General features: G+C 49.6%; 1 protein-coding gene across 1 annotated transcript; it reads right to left on the bottom strand.

Annotated features, from left to right (window-relative positions):
• Nucleotides 1–550: 550 nt before the first annotated feature.
• Nucleotides 551–15,591, bottom strand: pi4kaa (phosphatidylinositol 4-kinase, catalytic, alpha a). Its single transcript, XM_068752544.1, has 53 exons — nucleotides 15,493–15,591; nucleotides 14,974–15,090; nucleotides 14,803–14,896; nucleotides 14,524–14,612; nucleotides 13,948–14,020; nucleotides 13,533–13,856; nucleotides 13,210–13,358; nucleotides 13,069–13,134; nucleotides 12,886–12,982; nucleotides 12,607–12,798; nucleotides 12,427–12,527; nucleotides 12,099–12,239; nucleotides 11,889–12,010; nucleotides 11,723–11,818; nucleotides 11,455–11,638; nucleotides 11,287–11,387; nucleotides 11,034–11,202; nucleotides 10,847–10,897; nucleotides 10,330–10,438; nucleotides 10,115–10,251; nucleotides 9,913–10,046; nucleotides 9,762–9,844; nucleotides 9,601–9,671; nucleotides 9,371–9,495; nucleotides 9,189–9,270; nucleotides 8,997–9,080; nucleotides 8,813–8,902; nucleotides 8,612–8,731; nucleotides 8,395–8,487; nucleotides 8,148–8,304; nucleotides 7,940–8,067; nucleotides 7,680–7,838; nucleotides 7,437–7,588; nucleotides 7,225–7,332; nucleotides 6,973–7,100; nucleotides 6,003–6,158; nucleotides 5,785–5,864; nucleotides 5,497–5,696; nucleotides 5,272–5,359; nucleotides 5,022–5,189; nucleotides 4,805–4,858; nucleotides 4,577–4,697; nucleotides 4,304–4,433; nucleotides 4,155–4,225; nucleotides 3,881–3,953; nucleotides 3,615–3,795; nucleotides 3,424–3,528; nucleotides 3,228–3,353; nucleotides 3,007–3,127; nucleotides 2,424–2,583; nucleotides 2,256–2,345; nucleotides 2,023–2,106; nucleotides 551–1,756 (listed from the first exon to the last, which is right to left on the bottom strand). The coding sequence occupies exons 1-53, from the start codon at nucleotides 15,589–15,591 to the stop codon at nucleotides 1,705–1,707; spliced, it is 6,285 nt and encodes a 2,094-aa protein (XP_068608645.1). The 3' UTR covers nucleotides 551–1,704.
• Nucleotides 15,592–17,067: the final 1,476 nt, after the last annotated feature.

The following is a 17,067-nucleotide window of genomic DNA, read 5'->3' as shown; positions in this document are numbered from 1 at the left end:
TTTCGGTCTTTCATGGATGGCTGGAAAAAAAAAAAAAATCAAATTATTCTCACCAGCATCACCATCAAAGATTCAAAAAGCTCCTTTTGTTGTGAAGCTCTTTGTGTTGTGCCAGAGGTCAGAGGTCAACACGACTGGCTGCCTTCTCATTAAAATGCCTCCTCCCTTTGTTCGCCTCCATTCAGTGTTTTCCACATTGGATCGGCACCGCTTCAACCGACCGGACACGAAGAAATATCTTTCTCTAAGATTCAACATTTGATTTAGAGCAGTATCGTGGAAGAATCAGAAGTAATCACAGGATTCTAATGGTTGACAAGTTTCTTTTCTTTGTCATAAGGAGTGTACAAAAAATACTGGTTAAAGGTTTATTGTTTTTAATCCCCTAGTCACCGTCGCAAAATTTAAAATGAAATAATTCACCTTGGATCTTTCATGTCAAGTCTGCTTTTGGACTTTTGTTTATTTGCCTTTCTTGATATACTATTTTTTCCCAGCCAGCTCAGATTTGTTGTTGATGAAAATGAGGAGGTAAAGAACAAGACGGCAGTCGTCTGACCGACGTACACGCATTTAATATGGAAATAAGACATATTCATGCAACAGCATAATCAATGAAGCCATCACACTGTACAGACTAAACTCTGACCGACAGAGGATGAAAAACAAACCGAAACTACATTAGAAATGTTCGATGGTCGTTAAATAATAATGATCTTTACCTAAACGTACTATGTTCGTCCCCTCAGGTTGCATAAAGACAGCAGTAGAACACGAGGATCTGGATGGAAGGAACTACAGCATCGAAACACACAAATACAGAAACAGCACATCGATATATTGCATAAAGTCAGGTTTTCTTTTTTTTTGTTGTCAAGTATTACTATAGTTGTGTTTCTACCGAGGGTAGGAGAAATGGCTTTTTAGGTATCATCATCTGCATCAGTAACGACATCCAACGGGACTCAGAGGAATGTAAAATGTACGGAAACACTGGAGCAGGGCCGCATCCAGAATGAGGGCTGCAGCTAAAAGCTGATGAAGAGGAGCGGCATCGATGTTAAAACTAAAATCTTCACATTTGACGATGAGTTTGATTTTAAACAGCAGAAAAAACTACCGGTAATCCCGGTGAGATTCTACAGCGAATATTCAACAGCCTCTCTACATGCCTTTATGCTTCTACAGACTATTGCAATAATAACTGCGATTGATTTTCTTGCATTGATTTGCTCATCAGTGCCACCTTGTGTTTCATTCAAATCAAAACTAGCGCCAGTCGATTAAACCGTTTAATCTCTGCTGGATGATCAGTCTCGATCACAGGCAGGCGAAGCCAATGGAATACTGCAATCTCTAAAGTGCATAAAAGTGAAAGAACAGCATAGACACAGAATGACGAAAAAACTACAAATATGGCCTATATTTCCTGCGATGTAAGAGTTCAATTGCTTGTTTGCTGAGCAACAAATAACGTCATCAAAAAAAAAAAAAAAATACTTAAAGGGTGATTGAAATCCCTCTTTGGGAAAAAGTTGTACATCGTTTAAGAACTTCTCTTCTATAAAATCAGACGACTTATAACTGAATAAAAGCGCCCCGTTGTAGGAGCAGAGCGGTTTACACCCGCCACCACGTTAAAACCAACCAGACGCCGTTCGCATCGCTCGTGTGGGAGGTACAGCGGAGGTCAGGCAGAGGTCGTCAGTAAGGGATTTGGTTCTGGTAATACTGCAGCATGTCGTACGTTTTGCTCCTGTCAAACACAAAAGTTGAGGGAAATGTCTCGTGAGAACGTTAAACAGCAAAACGTGAGTTTCATCTCATGTTCACGAGCAGCTGGTGGAATGTAACTGAACAAATAACCACTCCTGCAAACCTTTATTTCTTTTTTACCTTCACACAGTGAAAAGCTGGACGCTAATGGAAAGCAACGTGTTCAGAATTACGAGCAGTTCCTGAATGCAACCGTGTAGATTTCGATTTTGATAGAATCATCGTATCAGCGCTGGGATTTCTCACCTGCTGCTGAGGAAACAGCTTTGGATGATTTTGATCATGAACGCTGCCGCTTCTTTCTCACTCATGTGAGGATTGAACCGTCCTCTGATTTAAAAAGAAAGAAAAAAATAAATGATGTTTAACTTCCTGACCGCAGAGAACAGAGCGTCAAAACAGTTCTGATTTACAGCAGTTATTTTACTACAACGCAGACGCTAAAACTACGTGGAGTTCATGTTTACAGCTGAACTTACTTGAGGAGTTTAATGGTTTGACCTCGGAAGCAGGGCAAGCCCGTGTCCAGCATGAGGGTCACCAAGGAAACCACAGCATCCATGTAGGGTCTTGAAGAAGCAACAGAACACGAGTGACGAACACAGCTCCAAGTTTAACTCCACCTCCTCCACTAAGCCGCTGCTTACCGAACTGCCAGGTACCCTCTGACGCACATCTCCATGAACCACTTGAAAGGCGTGGCCTCCATCTTGCCCCCCATGATCATCACCATCTCGTCTGTGAGCTTGATGTCGGGCTCCCAGCCCAGGTTGCCGCCGGGAGAGCTCTCGAACATGAAGCCGAAGTCTGGAGCGAACAAGACAGACGTTAAAAAGAAACGCGCAGGATTAGAGAAATGAGAATATGAACCGGGTTCACAGAAATCTAAATTGAGTGAATATTTACTCTGAAGAGGAAGCTGAAATCTTGTGTGAACAGGTTCTCCTCCTCACACTTTCAACAACCAAGGTAAATAGTACAATTATGTTTTATTTTAGTATACAACTGTACTGTGCTCTTGTATAATTAAGGGGGGGGGGGGTCGGTTTACGAACATTTCGGGTCATGAACGGAGTCAAAGAACTCATAAACCGAGGTTCCACTGGATATCTACGATAACCGATGTGGCGTCCGTCACCTCACAACATTAATAAGAAAAGTCGCCTTAAGCCGACCAATAAGGGTGAACGGTAAAGACGCCGGTGAACCCGGGAGGCGGCCGGGCCGCACCGATGTGGATGAGGTGGCCCTTGCTGTCCAGCATGATGTTGCCGTTGTGCCGGTCCTTTATCTGCAGCAGGAACAGCAGGATGCTGTAGGCGGCCATGCTGCGGATGAAGTTATAGCGAGCCTGTGGGAGGGAGAGGACATCGACACCTCCGTCACTGCGTCAGTGTCTTCGATCGTTGCCTTGACGATGGGGGGGGGGGGGTCAGTAAACGCCGCTGTACCTTCTGGAAGGCCAGGGTGGACTCGTCTCCGTACTGATTACGGAAGTAATCGTACATCCCGAAGTCCGTCTGCCTGCCGAGTTGGTCCCTGGACTTGCAGTCTGGGATGCACTCGATCACGCCGCACTGAGGGAAGAGAGGTCCAACGTGAGATTCAAACGCGGAGGAGATACAGGTGAGGGCGTGAAAGTCTTACCCCCGGCGCCGTGGCCACCACCCTGTAGGGGAACACGAACAGGTCCAAGCCCACCAGCTGGAAGATATTCTTAAAAAGCCCAATGATTTGCAGAGCGAGCATATCCTGGACCGATACAGGGGGGGGGGGGGTCACAACACAAATCCAGTCTCCTCCCCAGCACAGGAGATCAGAGCATCCGTCGCGCCTACCTGTCTGCAGTCGTCCCCCACTTTAAAGATAGCCGCCTGCCAGCATATCCGGCCCGCCCCTTCTGGGTTCTCCTCCCCGTCCTCCAGAGAGATGGAGGGGCAGCGGAGGCCTTCCCTTTCCAGCTCACTCACCCCGCAGCGTTTCACCTTAAACTTGGCCAGGTAAGGCGCTTTGGCAGCGCTGCGAGGACCGGAAACCCGAGGTGAGCGCGACAACGCAGACGGACCTGCGGCGTCGCTAAATCCAAATGGAAATGCGTCGTTACCTCTGCATGGGCGTTCCAGACTTGTAGTCGATATCCAACACTATGGCCTCGGGGTTACTTGGTAGGTAACAACCTTTAAAAAACAAAAAACAAGGCGGCACACAAACGTGCGTTCAGAGAATCACTGTTCTCAAAAAATCAAGATCCATATTTAGTGCTTCATTTTGCCGCTTGATCTGAGACGTTTTGTTTTAAAGCGCTCCGACATGCTTGTGCGCTCGTGTGATCTCTACAGTGGCAGTGAATCCCAACCCTCCGATCCGACGAGCGGTACCTTGCTGCACTTTGATGTTGGACAGAGCTTTGAGGCACGCCCGCTTCCTCTCGTCCCCCTTTGGAACCGGCCTGAAAAATGAAAAAAGGAATCCTATTTAACGGGGCAAATGTTGTCCCCGATTCCTGACGAACGGTGAGGAAACTCACTTGATGATGGCGGACACGTTGGTGATCTTGTTGAAGAAGTCAAACTCCCTCTGGTAAAAGTCTTTGGCCGGACCCGACAGAGAGCCCGTGATCTCCTCCACCATCTGCTCCAGCAGCTCCCCGATGTCGGCTGTGCAAAAATCGATCAGTGATTCAGTTTTGGCCAGTTTTGTAATTATTCCTGAAGGATTGTGAGAATTCCCAGGAAACACTAAATTAAGACTCAGGTTTGCTTTCAATGGAAGCGCGGCGTTAGACGCGCCGTCGACTCACGATCTTTTTGGTGTCCCTCCTCATCCACGAAGATGTTGGTTTTCATGTTCCAGATGAACTGGTGGGCCAGAAGCTGGGAGGTCTGCGCCGCCCACAGGATGTACTCCCTCACGTAACCCATCTGAGCAGGACAGAGCATCAGAGTTCACCACCTGCTGCTTCGAAAACGATGATTGAAACGCTACGAAAAAAAAAAAAGCCCGATGCAGTCGAATAAATTCCGTTCACCTTATCGTAACGGAGAGCCTGAACGATCTGAGGAATGTAGAACAAGATGGCGTCCTGAGAAGAGAACAAATCCAACATAAAAGGACAAGCTGTAAAATGAGCAGGATTTAAAAGGGGGGGTCCAGCGCTATAGGCCAGGCAGCGCAGCGACAGAGGAACCGTCGAATGCTTTTTTTTTTTTTTTATCCTATTTTTATTCCTCTACATTTGTTCTTACTGGAGGAAAGGAGCGCAGCACCTTCACCCCGTACTGAGCAGTAAGAGGATGAGGAGGGTACATGCTGCTGAAGTAGGACAGACCAGTGGGCGGGTCTGCCGGAGCCCAACACAGGATGTGGCTGAGCTCAGGAGAGTCGGCGTCGATGGTGTGCCACGTCACCAGGAACTGGAAGGTCAAAATCAACAGAAATATTTACAGGGGGAAAACCCCCAATTTGTGTTAAAGGTTCACCAGAATGCTGCTCCACCTTCACGGCCTCCGGTACGTCGCTGACGGCTCCGGGGTCCAGTCTCACCAGCCGGGTCACTTCAGCCACGATGGCGTCGTTTTTAAACCTGAGACACGAGGTGGGTATTCTGGCATCGTTACTGCAGAAGCTGGAAGTCTCAAATGCTGCTCACGATCCACGCAGAGTCTCGCAGAGCTACTAAAAACTAGCATTAGCCGATAGACAAACGGTGCCGGTGCCCACCTTGCTGGCAGCTGCATGGCCAGGTAGGGTGCGATGCCCCAGGCCAGGTTGACGTTGTCCTTCCACTGCTTCTCCGTCAGGCTGATGTATTTGGACCTCCAGTTGGAGATGCTGGTTTCCACCGACTGCTCTGTGGTGATGGCAAGCTCCTGGGTGGAGAGGGGGTTGTACCACGTCGTCAAGCGTTCGATCTCGCTGGCCTGGAGTGGTGGAGGGATCGAAAAGAATACTTTAAGAGCGGCCGATGATGGCGCGATAAAACCATAAAAGAACATGAGCATCCATCACCAGTAAGGCCAGCAACAGAGTCCTGCGCTTCATGTAGTATTTGTGAAGCTGCGTCCCCCTGTTACTTTTCTTGGACGTGCCTGAAATGAGATTGAACCAGTTTCAGTTCTCGGTCTGTTCCCATTGCGCATCCTCATCCTCATCCTCTCGTCGTACCGTATCGTTACAGCAAAAGGTATAAGGCTGGGACTCCATGCTTCACCGGTAGTCATCGGTACCTGATTTCTTGGACGTGGTGGACATGCCGCTGGACAGCGGGTAGGTGTTGATCCATCCCTGGCCGCTCTGCTGGGAGCGAGCGCTGGAGTCCACGTGGCTCCGGAGGTCAGCGGCGTTCATCACCGACAGCGTGTTCATGGACGGGTCCTGATTATCTGTTCACACGCAAACAAACATTTGTACGGCAAAGATACAAGAACTTCCCGTTTGTCTCCTCGTGAGGTTGCTGCAACATCCAGAGTCAACATCGTGACAATAATGGTGGATGAAGGGGGAGAGGTGCTGCATCAGGTCGTCCCTCTGCTGTTCATGCATTTAAAAGCAGGGCGTCACCTCGAACCGCCGATGCTGGTTCAGATATCACTCCGTTTTTGACGTAGATTAATCTGAGCCAGGATCTGCGGTTAGGGGACTCATCTACCTGAAACGTTTCGGTGCGTATGAGAATGAGACCAGGTCGTCGGGAATGAGGAGGGTAGGATTCTCTGGTTGGTCAGAGAAAAAATACAAATGAAGGTGACTTTGTGGAGTTGCGCGAGGGGAGGGGCAGACGGGTGGGATGACACGATGAATAATCATGCATCTTAACGCAACTGACAAATTTGCGCTCTTCCTCGCAGCTGCTAAACATTAATAATAATAAAAAAAAAAAGAATGATTCTTGAAGAAGTAAGAGGTGTAAGAAAGTGATGCTGAGGAGGAAGAGGACAGCAAGGCAATAAACCCCCCCCCCCCCCCAAAAAAAACCTAAAGATGTAGATCCTAGGATCTATCAGCAGCTTCGGGAGGACAAACGGCGTCAAATTTGACAGGCGTGAAAAACAAACATGCCCCTGCTGGCAGTGCAGAGTCCCAGCTCCACCGCTTTGAGCTTACTTAAGACGGCTATCGGCGAAGTGCTGGACACGATAAGAGATCCAAATATCCCGGCAGAGAGCGTGCTCGGGGCCGGGGTAGTACCAAGCTCACCGGGGGGGACCAGGTGGCACGCTGCCAGGTACTTCTTATCAGACAGGATGCTGGCGTAGAAGCGGATCATGACGCTGATGTCCTCGCGGAGGTTTTTGTCGCCCTGGGTGGGAAACTTCGGAGCCACGCTAGAAACGAGAGTGAAGTTTGACTCAAATCGTTCACAGCATTGATGACGTATTCACAGAACCTCCTCGGCGGGTCGTTTCAACGCAGGCATGGCGGGGGGGGCCTGCAGGAAACGGCGGGCACCTGAAGTAATCAAAGGCGGTCGAATAGATCTTCTCTCGGAGCACGTTCCTCACGGTCGCGTTGGTGAGGACGTCAGAATGGAGAAACGCCAGACCCAGAGTCAGCAGCCTAAAGCGCGGAGAAATATGAAAGCCTTATTGTGAAAGGGCAAGCAGGCATTACGTGAAAGGCCGTAGAGACATTAGCTTCACGCATTGAACACGTTTCGGTACCTGAAACGAGGTCCAATGGCAGCCACGTGGCGGTTGAGGCTACTCGAGGCCCCGCCGACGTTCAGAGACAGCGAGCGTTGCAGCAAACTGCCGAAGATCTCCACCTGGTCTGCGCTGGAATACTTTGCGATCTCAAACCTTTGGACTAGAAACTAGAGGAAAGGAGGAGGCAGACGTTTGAAGAGGAACGGGCCAGAGTTGTTAAGAACACGGAGAACAGCAGCATCTTCAGCATCATCCAACCTCGATCCATAACTGGTGAGGGGTGACGTCTGGAGGGCAGGGGATGGGCTGACTCTCCTCCGATGCAGCCAGAGGATCCGCCTCCACCAGAGCATCGGAGAACAAGCCCTTCTTGAGCTCGACGGTCATTTGCCACGCTCCTGCCATCTCTCGCATGAACTGGTCGAACAGAGGGGGGGGGGGGGGGATTCATCGGTAGAGTAAAATGAAAAATCAAAATCGACAGAGACACGGGAACGCGGGGGGGGGGGTCTACGTACCGGGACTTCCACGCCGACGCGAGCCGCCAGCAGCCACTCCCAGCAGGCGATGGCGGTTTCCATCCCGTGAGCGGTGAACATCTTAAGCGGAGACCAGCAGAGGTGGTGAAGGAGCTGCGGGTCGCAGTCTGGAGTCAAGACAGAAAAAGCAGGCGTCAAGCGTTCGGTGTAAAACAGACAGAAACGGGACAGATAGAAACGAATCGACCTTTGCTGCTGATGAGCAAGGCCGCCAGTTTGAACATGGCCTCGGTGAAGGCCTCGGGCTGCGTCGAGCCCAAAGCTTCCTCCATCTGCTTGATCATCAGCCGGCTCAGATCGGTCCGTCCTCGGACTGCCTGGTCGAAGTGGATCATGCCCGATACCTTCAGACGAAAGAGAGGCGACGTCAACACGGACCCACAGCCGGCTTCCATTTGTAGTTCAACCTCTAAAGTCCGATCTGGTGGCTTAACCTCTCCCGCGTATCTGTTCCTGAGGTTGAGGGAGGCCATGAAGTTCGAGTAGTCCTTCTTCACGCAGGCAGGTCTCTCTGTTAGCTGAGTGGACTGCAGACGAGAGCAAATGATCATTTAAAAAAACGGCCTGAAACACGAACGCCGCTCCCGCCTGACGCGTCGCAAACAAATGAAAGGCGTCAACAAGCGTTTATCAAGTCATTCTGCCACTTACCCCGAGTGTGGTGCTCTGTCTGTTGTAGCCAGCGAAGTGTAAGATGCTCTCTGTGGCCATCGCCAGGCCCGTGTGCTGGGAGAGACCCGACACCCAGTTCTGATGTTGGTTCAGATATTCCTGGAACGCAGCACAAAGACTCCGGTGGATGAAACCGGATTTAAACGTGCAACAACAGGTGTTTTGTTAGGTAAACGTTACCTGGAGGTGCGATTTGGTCACAGACGGCGCCCATTTCATCGCCTCTTTAAGGATCTCTCCACAGCGAGCAGCGAAATCCTTCACTATGCTCTGCGAGTAAACATCTTGCATGCATAAAACAGACTCCATTCTCACGAGTATTTTACAATCGCATCAATTTGCATTCACAAAATAAAAGTCTCACCTCCCTGGCTTCATTGGTATCGGGGACGGTGATTCTGTGCGGCGTGTCCGGAATGTCGTAATAGGGTTGGTCTTTGTGAATGTCCTGCAATGCAAGGGGACACGCGTCCCGCTGAGTACCGAGACAGACCCGACAAATCAGGCTGCGCCGATCAATAAACCACGTCCCCCCCCCCCCCCCCCCGCCACCTACTGCGCTGAGCGAGAGGGAAAGCGTCTGCAGGATGTCCAACATTGTCCTCAGCACGCGGCCACTCCATAACAAGTGGGGGAAGCTGAGGAGAGAGAGGACCGTTGACGCCGCAGCGTTACAAACCAGCATTTAAAAAAACGGAACGCGTTAGCATTGAGCTACCGGCTGCTACACAATCTCACGTTTCAGCCAGGCCAGATAAATATTTGTCGGCCACTCTGCGGATCCTCTTGTGAATGTGGTTGAAGTTGACCAACAGGAACTGAGCGTGGCGTTCCAGTTCCTCCTCGTGTGCTTTGGTTTTTTCCTGAAAAAAACAAAACAAAGCATTCATAAATTCAAAAGGTTTTTTTTTTTTTTATCGCGAGGAACTTCTTCTTCTTCCTCGTCGTGAAACTTCCGCAGGACCTACTTTGTCATCCATCATTTGCAGGAAAACGTCAAAAACCTTGTCGCTGACGGCAATCACACACTGCATCATGCCTGCAGGGGACACGCGTCACATATCAGCGGGGGGCGTCACACACACAGACGGGTCTCGGGCGCACGTCCATTCAAGAAAGACAGATTCACCAGATTTGTCCTTCTGTATTGCTCTGTCTTCAAAGTATCGGAACATGACCTGAAAGCGGTCAGAATCCAAGGAATGCAGCATTCTAACGGAGAGAATATAGGATTACTTCACGAAGACAACAACAAGTCCTACAACAAACACGGCGCACACCTCATGTATTCCAGTCTGTACACCGACAGCAAATACGTGGACATGGCAAAGTCCAGTTTGTTGACCAGAGCGGCCACCTCGGGAGGAGGATCCAGCAGGTTGATGATGGTGCTACGCAGGTCATTCAGCTCCGCCTGAAACATCGCAATAATCCATCAAGGCACGCCTTAGCATGTTAGCATAACGTGTTGCGCGTTCATACCGCCGTGACGGTGTCATTCTTCAGGGCAGAGTTGTACTGCAGCTCCGAGCGCAACGGCTCCCCGCTGGGGAACGTGAGCAGCGGCGATTTGGTGGCGATCTCGCACACGCCCTCGTACCACTCCTCTGGCCACAGACCTGAGCATTCGACGCGTGGGATGAACGCACCTCTCGCAGCGATTCGCTGAAACAATAAAACCGGCGAACCGAACCAACCTGAGCCCTCCACGGCAAAACCCATGACGACGGAGTAGAGCCAGAAATCCCTGAAGAGCTTCTGCAGACGTGGCTTTGCTTCCTTGATTGCCGGCAACCTCTTTGTCAGCTATCGGGGGGGGGGGATCAGACGAGCAGATGAGCAGATTTCAGGATCAGAATTGGGATGAGGATCCAAGATTTCCTTTTTTTTTTTTTAATGTTCAATATGGCAAAACCTTGCTGCCATTTTTTCATTATTTAATTATTTATTTCCACTTGGTAACGCCCCCCCCCCCCTAATTTAACATACAAATAAAGAATTATCTCATCATAAACAATAAAAAAAAAGTATTTATATTGATGCAGAAAATTAATATTTTGTTTTACAATTTTTGTTGTAATTTGACCTTCATGCAGTAACGAAAGAATTTCTGAGACTCAAAAATGATTGGCTTTATGTACTTGAAGCATTCATTGGCTGTCATACAGAGCTTTTTACACTAATTTAATGAAAACAAACGTCTGAACGTCTCACCACAGCAATGACTGGAATTAGGACACCGAGGTTTCCAGCGCTGCTCGACGCCTGGAGGAGGAGAGCACATCTGGATGTTGGTTTGACGTCACCGACTTTGTATGGAACACGCTTTTCTGCTCATCTGCTCATGCACTGGTATCCGAGTAGAATGAACATCTGGCCAGATGATCCGCACGCGTCGTACCTTCAGAGCCGGGCCTTTGTCCGAAGCCCTCTCGCTGGCTCTCTTCCCTTCTAATCCCAGCTGAACAAAAAGCTCCAGCAGGTTGACCAGCAGCTCGTCCACCATCTGCTCACCTTGAAGGTTGGCCGCTATGTTTCCCAGAGCATTTATCACAGGCAGGGAACAATGCCTGCATCCAGATGAGGGAGTATTCATCACCGGATTGTCGCCACCAAACGGGTGAAGTGGCGCGTGCCGGAGGGGCGGGGCTCACCTGTATCCGTGGTCCTTGTAGTCTTTGGTGGAATAGACCATGGAGCTGGCTTTGACACTGATCTGCTGGAACAGATTCCAAACTTCCTGGTAGATGTATTGCTAAAAGAAGAGTTCTATTAGATATATTTATATGAGATAAATAAAGACAACAGGCGGAGGAACTCACATTGCCCGTGATGACCATGCAGCCAAGCTGGTCTATGATGAGAACATCGAGCTGGGACGGAGGCTGACAGAACTTCTGCTGCAGGATCTGGAGGATGGGCTCCATGACTCTGGGGGTGTCCCGCAAGGCGACGGCGATGTGGCCCAGAGCCCTGATGGTGTGGTCTGGGATCAGGTGAGCGTCCCTAAATAAGAAAAAGGGAATACGTGATTAAAAAATGCACTGAAGTTCTCATCGCCGATGCAACACGGTGCTGCTGCTGGCTCACTTGTCATTCTCCTGATAGATGTAGAGACGGTTGGACAGACTGGCCAGAAACGCTTCGACGATCACGTTATCCATCGTCAGTCCAGCTTTCAGGCACCTGAGAACGGGAGAAGCCGGGAAGTTAAGGCCATGTTGGCGTCTCTGCTCCGCGATGGGGGCGAACTCACCTGCAGATGTTATCGATGGAGATGTCCCGCAGCTGTTCGTACATGGAGGGCTGCTGGCTCTTCTTGGTGGGATGGCTGCTGAGGGTCGACTGGGAATGCTCGTTGGTCACGTGGATCTTCACCTCACTGCCTCCTGAAAGAACGCGGGCTCGGTGACCGAAGCGCGGAAATAAACGTGGAAATAAAACCGGTCTCAGGCCGGGTGAGAGCGCTGCCGTTACCTGCGGCGCACTGGCTGTGGTACTTGTACAGCTTCACCAAAACCGGAGAAGGCACCACCAAGAAGTCTTTCAGGGACATGGTGACGGAGTGGGCCACCACGGGGAAGCGCTCGCACAAACGACCCAAACCCTGAAGACGGAGACGGACGTGCAGAATTGGAATCAGATTATTGTATTTTTTTATTTAGGGTGTGTTCAATTTTAGCCCATTTAGCTCAGAGCACATTTGTGCAGTAAGGAGCTGCTAGCTTGCCTATCTTCGTTCTCTCACGAAAGTCGGACGGTAAATAATAAAAGAAAAAAACGCAACCGGCGACCTGGAGGCAGCAAATGAGGAGGGGCATGTGAGCGATGATGACTTTGCTGGATGTCTTGGACTGCAGCTTCTCTGAAAGTTTGGTGCAAAGGTTCTCGGCTCCTGGTGAATAAATGAAGAGGAACACGCTGCTGATGCGATTCCTAAGGCGGACGAGTTCCCGACCGAACCGATTCCTCACCCTGCTCTTCGGTCACGGCCCAAACCATGAGGTCCACGCAGGCGGCGTTGGCCTGACAGCGCAGTTTGAGCGGGCTCAGCTCGCTCTGGAGGTACTCGACGTCGTGGAGGATCCGCTGCAGCTCCGACTGGCTGCTGCTGAACTGCTCCAGCACGAAGTCGTGGATCTCCTTCACGAAGTCCGTCTGAAGGTCTGAGGGACACAGAGGACATGCCTTCGTACCGTGGAAGGACGTTCCGTGCCTAAACGCGCTGAGATCATTTAGAGTATAAGCTGTACCTTTTACATTATACAGGGTGTCTCTGAGCATTTTAAATATGGCCACATACAGAGGATCGCTGAAGGTTTTGTAGTAAAGGCGAAGACCAGAACTCGACTGCGAAGAGAGCCGCGGAAAAGCGTCAGCGAACGAGTCGATTTCAAGGAGGAGGCGGCAAATATCTGCAGGGGTTCAAACCACACCTCCAGCAGCTCGGCCAGGGAGTCGTCCAGCGATTTTAAAAACGTCTCCGCAACAAACTGCTCAACCTGTCCAGGAGACAGAAAAAAAAAAATCCGTTTCTGGACATCAAATGAGCATTTTCTAGACGTAAAGCCGCTAACCATGTGGAGGAGCTGTCTGAGCATATCCAGAGGGACGTGAAACTCTCCCGAGCTGTTGCCGGTGAAAAGAGGAGAGACGGAGAAGCTGGAGCTGATGGTGGAGAAGTAGTACTCGGGGTCCACCGCGCTGCCGTCGGGCAGGTATGAGCCTGAAGGACAGCAGAATTATTTAAAACCCCTTCCTCTTTAGAGACGCTGAAGTTCCCCGGGAGCCCGAAAAGCGGCTTCAGACCTTCAAAGTAGTGCGCGGAGGGGTCAGCGGGTGAGCTGGGGGTCAGACAGGAGCGCTCCGGACTGGCCTGGGAAGACAGAAACAGCGACGCAGGTGGGAGAAGACGTCTTAAAAAAGTTAGTCAGGTTGGGAGACGCTTCTCCTCCGGTCATCTCTACCTGTCGGGAGGGCAGAGAGGACGCTTTCCGTCTCAGAGTGTCTCCCTGGCACGCCGTGAGCAAAGAGCTCGGCAGGATGGAGCGGAAGTCGTTGAACGACCGTCTGTGCACCGCCTCGCTCTCGTCGGCGGCGGGCGGGAGCGGCGCGGCCGGTCGGGGGAACAGCTTGGACAGCAGCGGCTCGTCGGTGTTGCTGTATCGGCCGAACGCACGGGCGACGCCCAGCAGGGTGGGCACCGTGGACCTGCACAGGTAATCTGAGCGACGGAACGGGCACGGGCGGCACAGTGAGCGGTTTGAAGCGTTACCGGCACGGTGAGGAAAAAGTGAAACGGTTCTTTTGGGCACCTTTATCCTGAGACTCTGGATTCTTGCAGATTTCTTGCAGGACCTGCATGAGGTCCATCAGCGCCTCCAGGATCTGAGAGAGGAGCGCACAGTCCGATCAGCAACAGCGTCGTTAACTTCCAAGATCAAACGGTGTAGCATCAAAGCACACACATCGCCATTAATGTGCTACTAGATGAGATACGCAGACTTCAGCGTCTACCTGCTACCTGAAGTCGCCTCATACACAACTGAGTACAGTTACACAAGTTCTGTTCACTCGCCTCAGACTGGGCGCATGCTTTTAGCTTGGAAGCTAACCTGAATAACGTCTTTTTTTTAAATAAAAATGTGGGAATTCTGGGCTTCCAGAGAGTCGGATTCTTTAACTTTTGTTATTCTTGGACTTGAGGAGGACGCAGGCGAGCCTCTCCGACATCGTCGTTCACCTAGGTTCAGTTCTAACTAAATAAAAGGGGCTGATCACAGCTGATTAATCAGCTATTGGCTTTTGAGAATCCACATCCGGCTGAACGCCACAAAGGAAGCACGCATGCACGCACACACGCACACACGCACACACACACACACACACACCTGTCCTCGTAAGGTCTCGTCGCATTGGGCCACATCTGAGAGGAGTGTGACCAGAGAGAAGCTGAAGTTCTCTGCAACAGGAAGGACGTCTGGAAGACAAGGACACGCCCCCCCCCAGCCGTATTCAAAGGTGCGTCCGCTAACAGACAGTCCCACAGGATGGAAGACAAGGACACGCCCCCCCCCCCCCGCGCCGTATTCAAAGGTGCGTCCACTAACAGACAGTCCCACAGGACGCGTGAGAACGTGACCTCCAGATAACAGAGCCGCAGCCGTTACCTCTCCCCTTGCGTTCCGAGCGCTCCTCAATCCACTGAACTTTCGGAAGCCCTTTGAGCAGCCCGAGCAGGTAGGGGACAATCACGTCTTTGTGCTGCAACACAAGCACGTCAAAGCGTCACCCCTGCCGTCCCCCCGAGTCCAAACCCGCCGAGCGGGCGGGACGCCTACCTGCAGGTTCGACTCTACTAAAAAGATCCCCAGCGCGACGACAGCGTCTCTCCTCCTCTCGTCCAGCTGGAAGACTCCCCTGAAGTCCACGGGACACATGCATTGTAGCTTCTGGACCTGCAAAGGAGACGGGACACGCTTTACGGGACGGCCGGCTGCGTCCAATAGGACGAGGAGTTTCCTGGAACCTTTGTGTGATACAAAACAATCAAGGCTGCTTTATTGTCCACGCGGGGACATTTCAGAGAACACAAACAAATCGGAATCCATGATGCATGTTGGAATAATGAAGTCGGAGGTGACGTCATCAGGTGTATCGGTGACGTTGACATTTAAGTCCAAGACGATAAGCGGATGGATAAATGACGACTAAATTCAAATAGTAGCTAACTTAGTGACATGTTTTAATTCTTGAAAAGTCCAAAATAGGAAATGGAGGCCATGTTAAGGACGGGCTCCGGTGTTGTAGTCCCTTTGACAGCTACTAGCTTGTTAGCTAAGGCTACGTAAAAACGTTACCTTGGCTAACGGCGCCTGCTGGTGCGCTGCCAAAGACCGGGCCAGAGACAAGACGGTGTTGAAGTAGAAGCCTCTGGTTCCCCCTCCATTTAAAGACATGTTTGCAGAAGCCCGAACGGCAGCGCGAACATCTCTCACTCGCCCCGAGGAGAACAAGTCAGCGGCGCGCCGACAACTACGGCGAGCCAGAGGTCCAATCGGCGCAAAGCAAGGCCAATGCAAAAAAAGCGCTTATATATTATATCCTAGTCTAATATCTTCCGAAAAATACACAAATCACGCAAATGAATTAAATGCATCAGTATATGACAAATCCTACAGTTCTAAAAATAAAAAAACAAAACTTATTTTGTCTAAATGGGACGCTCCGCTGCATCGTTTCCAAATTATCAGCCTTCAGGCATCCAATAAAGGATAAACACAAAATGTTAAAGCATAGGATTGAACGCATAAATACTTTATGATGGTTGATATGTGCGTAAAAGCTTATAGAATTGAAAGGTATTGTTCGCAAAGATATGCTGACGAGTTGAAATGAACACAACAAAGTCGACAGTCTGATCCAATGTTTATTAATGGCTATACATGTTTACAGTAAATTAGACTGAAGGCACAATACCTGGTTTTAACTCTCGCTATTTTTTGTAAAATATTTAAGTAGCTTTACGACACAGGTCGACGCTGAAAAAGGTCAGGCGCAATGTAAACAATTGTAGGAAAATTAATAGCATTGCATGTAAACTGTCAGCCTTACAGTCTAAAAACTCCAGTTGGCACTGTGGGTCATCAGGGTGCAGAAAATAACCTAACCCAAATCAATTATTTTTACAATCAAACAAAATAAAAACAGAATCCAAAACTCTGCAAAAGCCAAAAGCTTCTTCAAACACTCGCCCCCCATGGACTGAGGAGGCAGGCACTATTAATAGATTTTTTTTTTTAAACAGACTATGAAATTCAGGCAATTTAAAACTCTAAAACTTTAAAACTTAACGAAAATAACAGTTACAATGATCCCAAAGTCCCCGGAACAGTGTTTGCAGCTGAATATGCAATTTAAGCAATCTGTGGTGACGATTAAGTACATGCAACATTCAATCATTCCTAATCTCAGAGGATATCATTATGAATCACCTAAAACAAAAAGGCACTTTGTATAAGATGCAGTATTCTAAATCAGCTGATGTGAAAGTGAACATCGTGTGGTGTGGATGTGATTTTCTGTGAGTTGTCTAAGCTGTGTGTGTGCGTGTGCGTAAATTTCACTATTACTATGGTTTAAGGCATTTTCACTGTTAACTGCAGTTTCTGTTGCGCGACACCTGGATGGTGATCATTTTAAGAGGTACTGATGAAATATTGTTCCAGAACAACATAAAAAAACACTTGCATATAAAAGGCTTTTTAAATGTTGGCTTTCTGATAAAATGGCACATTTCAAGTATAATTTTTTTCAGAATCACATTATGCTGGGGGCGATTTTGGGTTTTCAGTAAGTAAATATGTTTTGTTTTTTTTATCACTGAATTCAAAACACTTTCCCACCATCGTCAGTCAGACCCAAATACCACCCCC

This window comes from Brachionichthys hirsutus, chromosome 19 (assembly GCF_040956055.1).
Source record: "Brachionichthys hirsutus isolate HB-005 chromosome 19, CSIRO-AGI_Bhir_v1, whole genome shotgun sequence".
NCBI lineage: Eukaryota > Metazoa > Chordata > Actinopteri > Lophiiformes > Brachionichthyidae > Brachionichthys > Brachionichthys hirsutus.
This window is presented reverse-complemented; position numbering and strand designations above follow the sequence as displayed.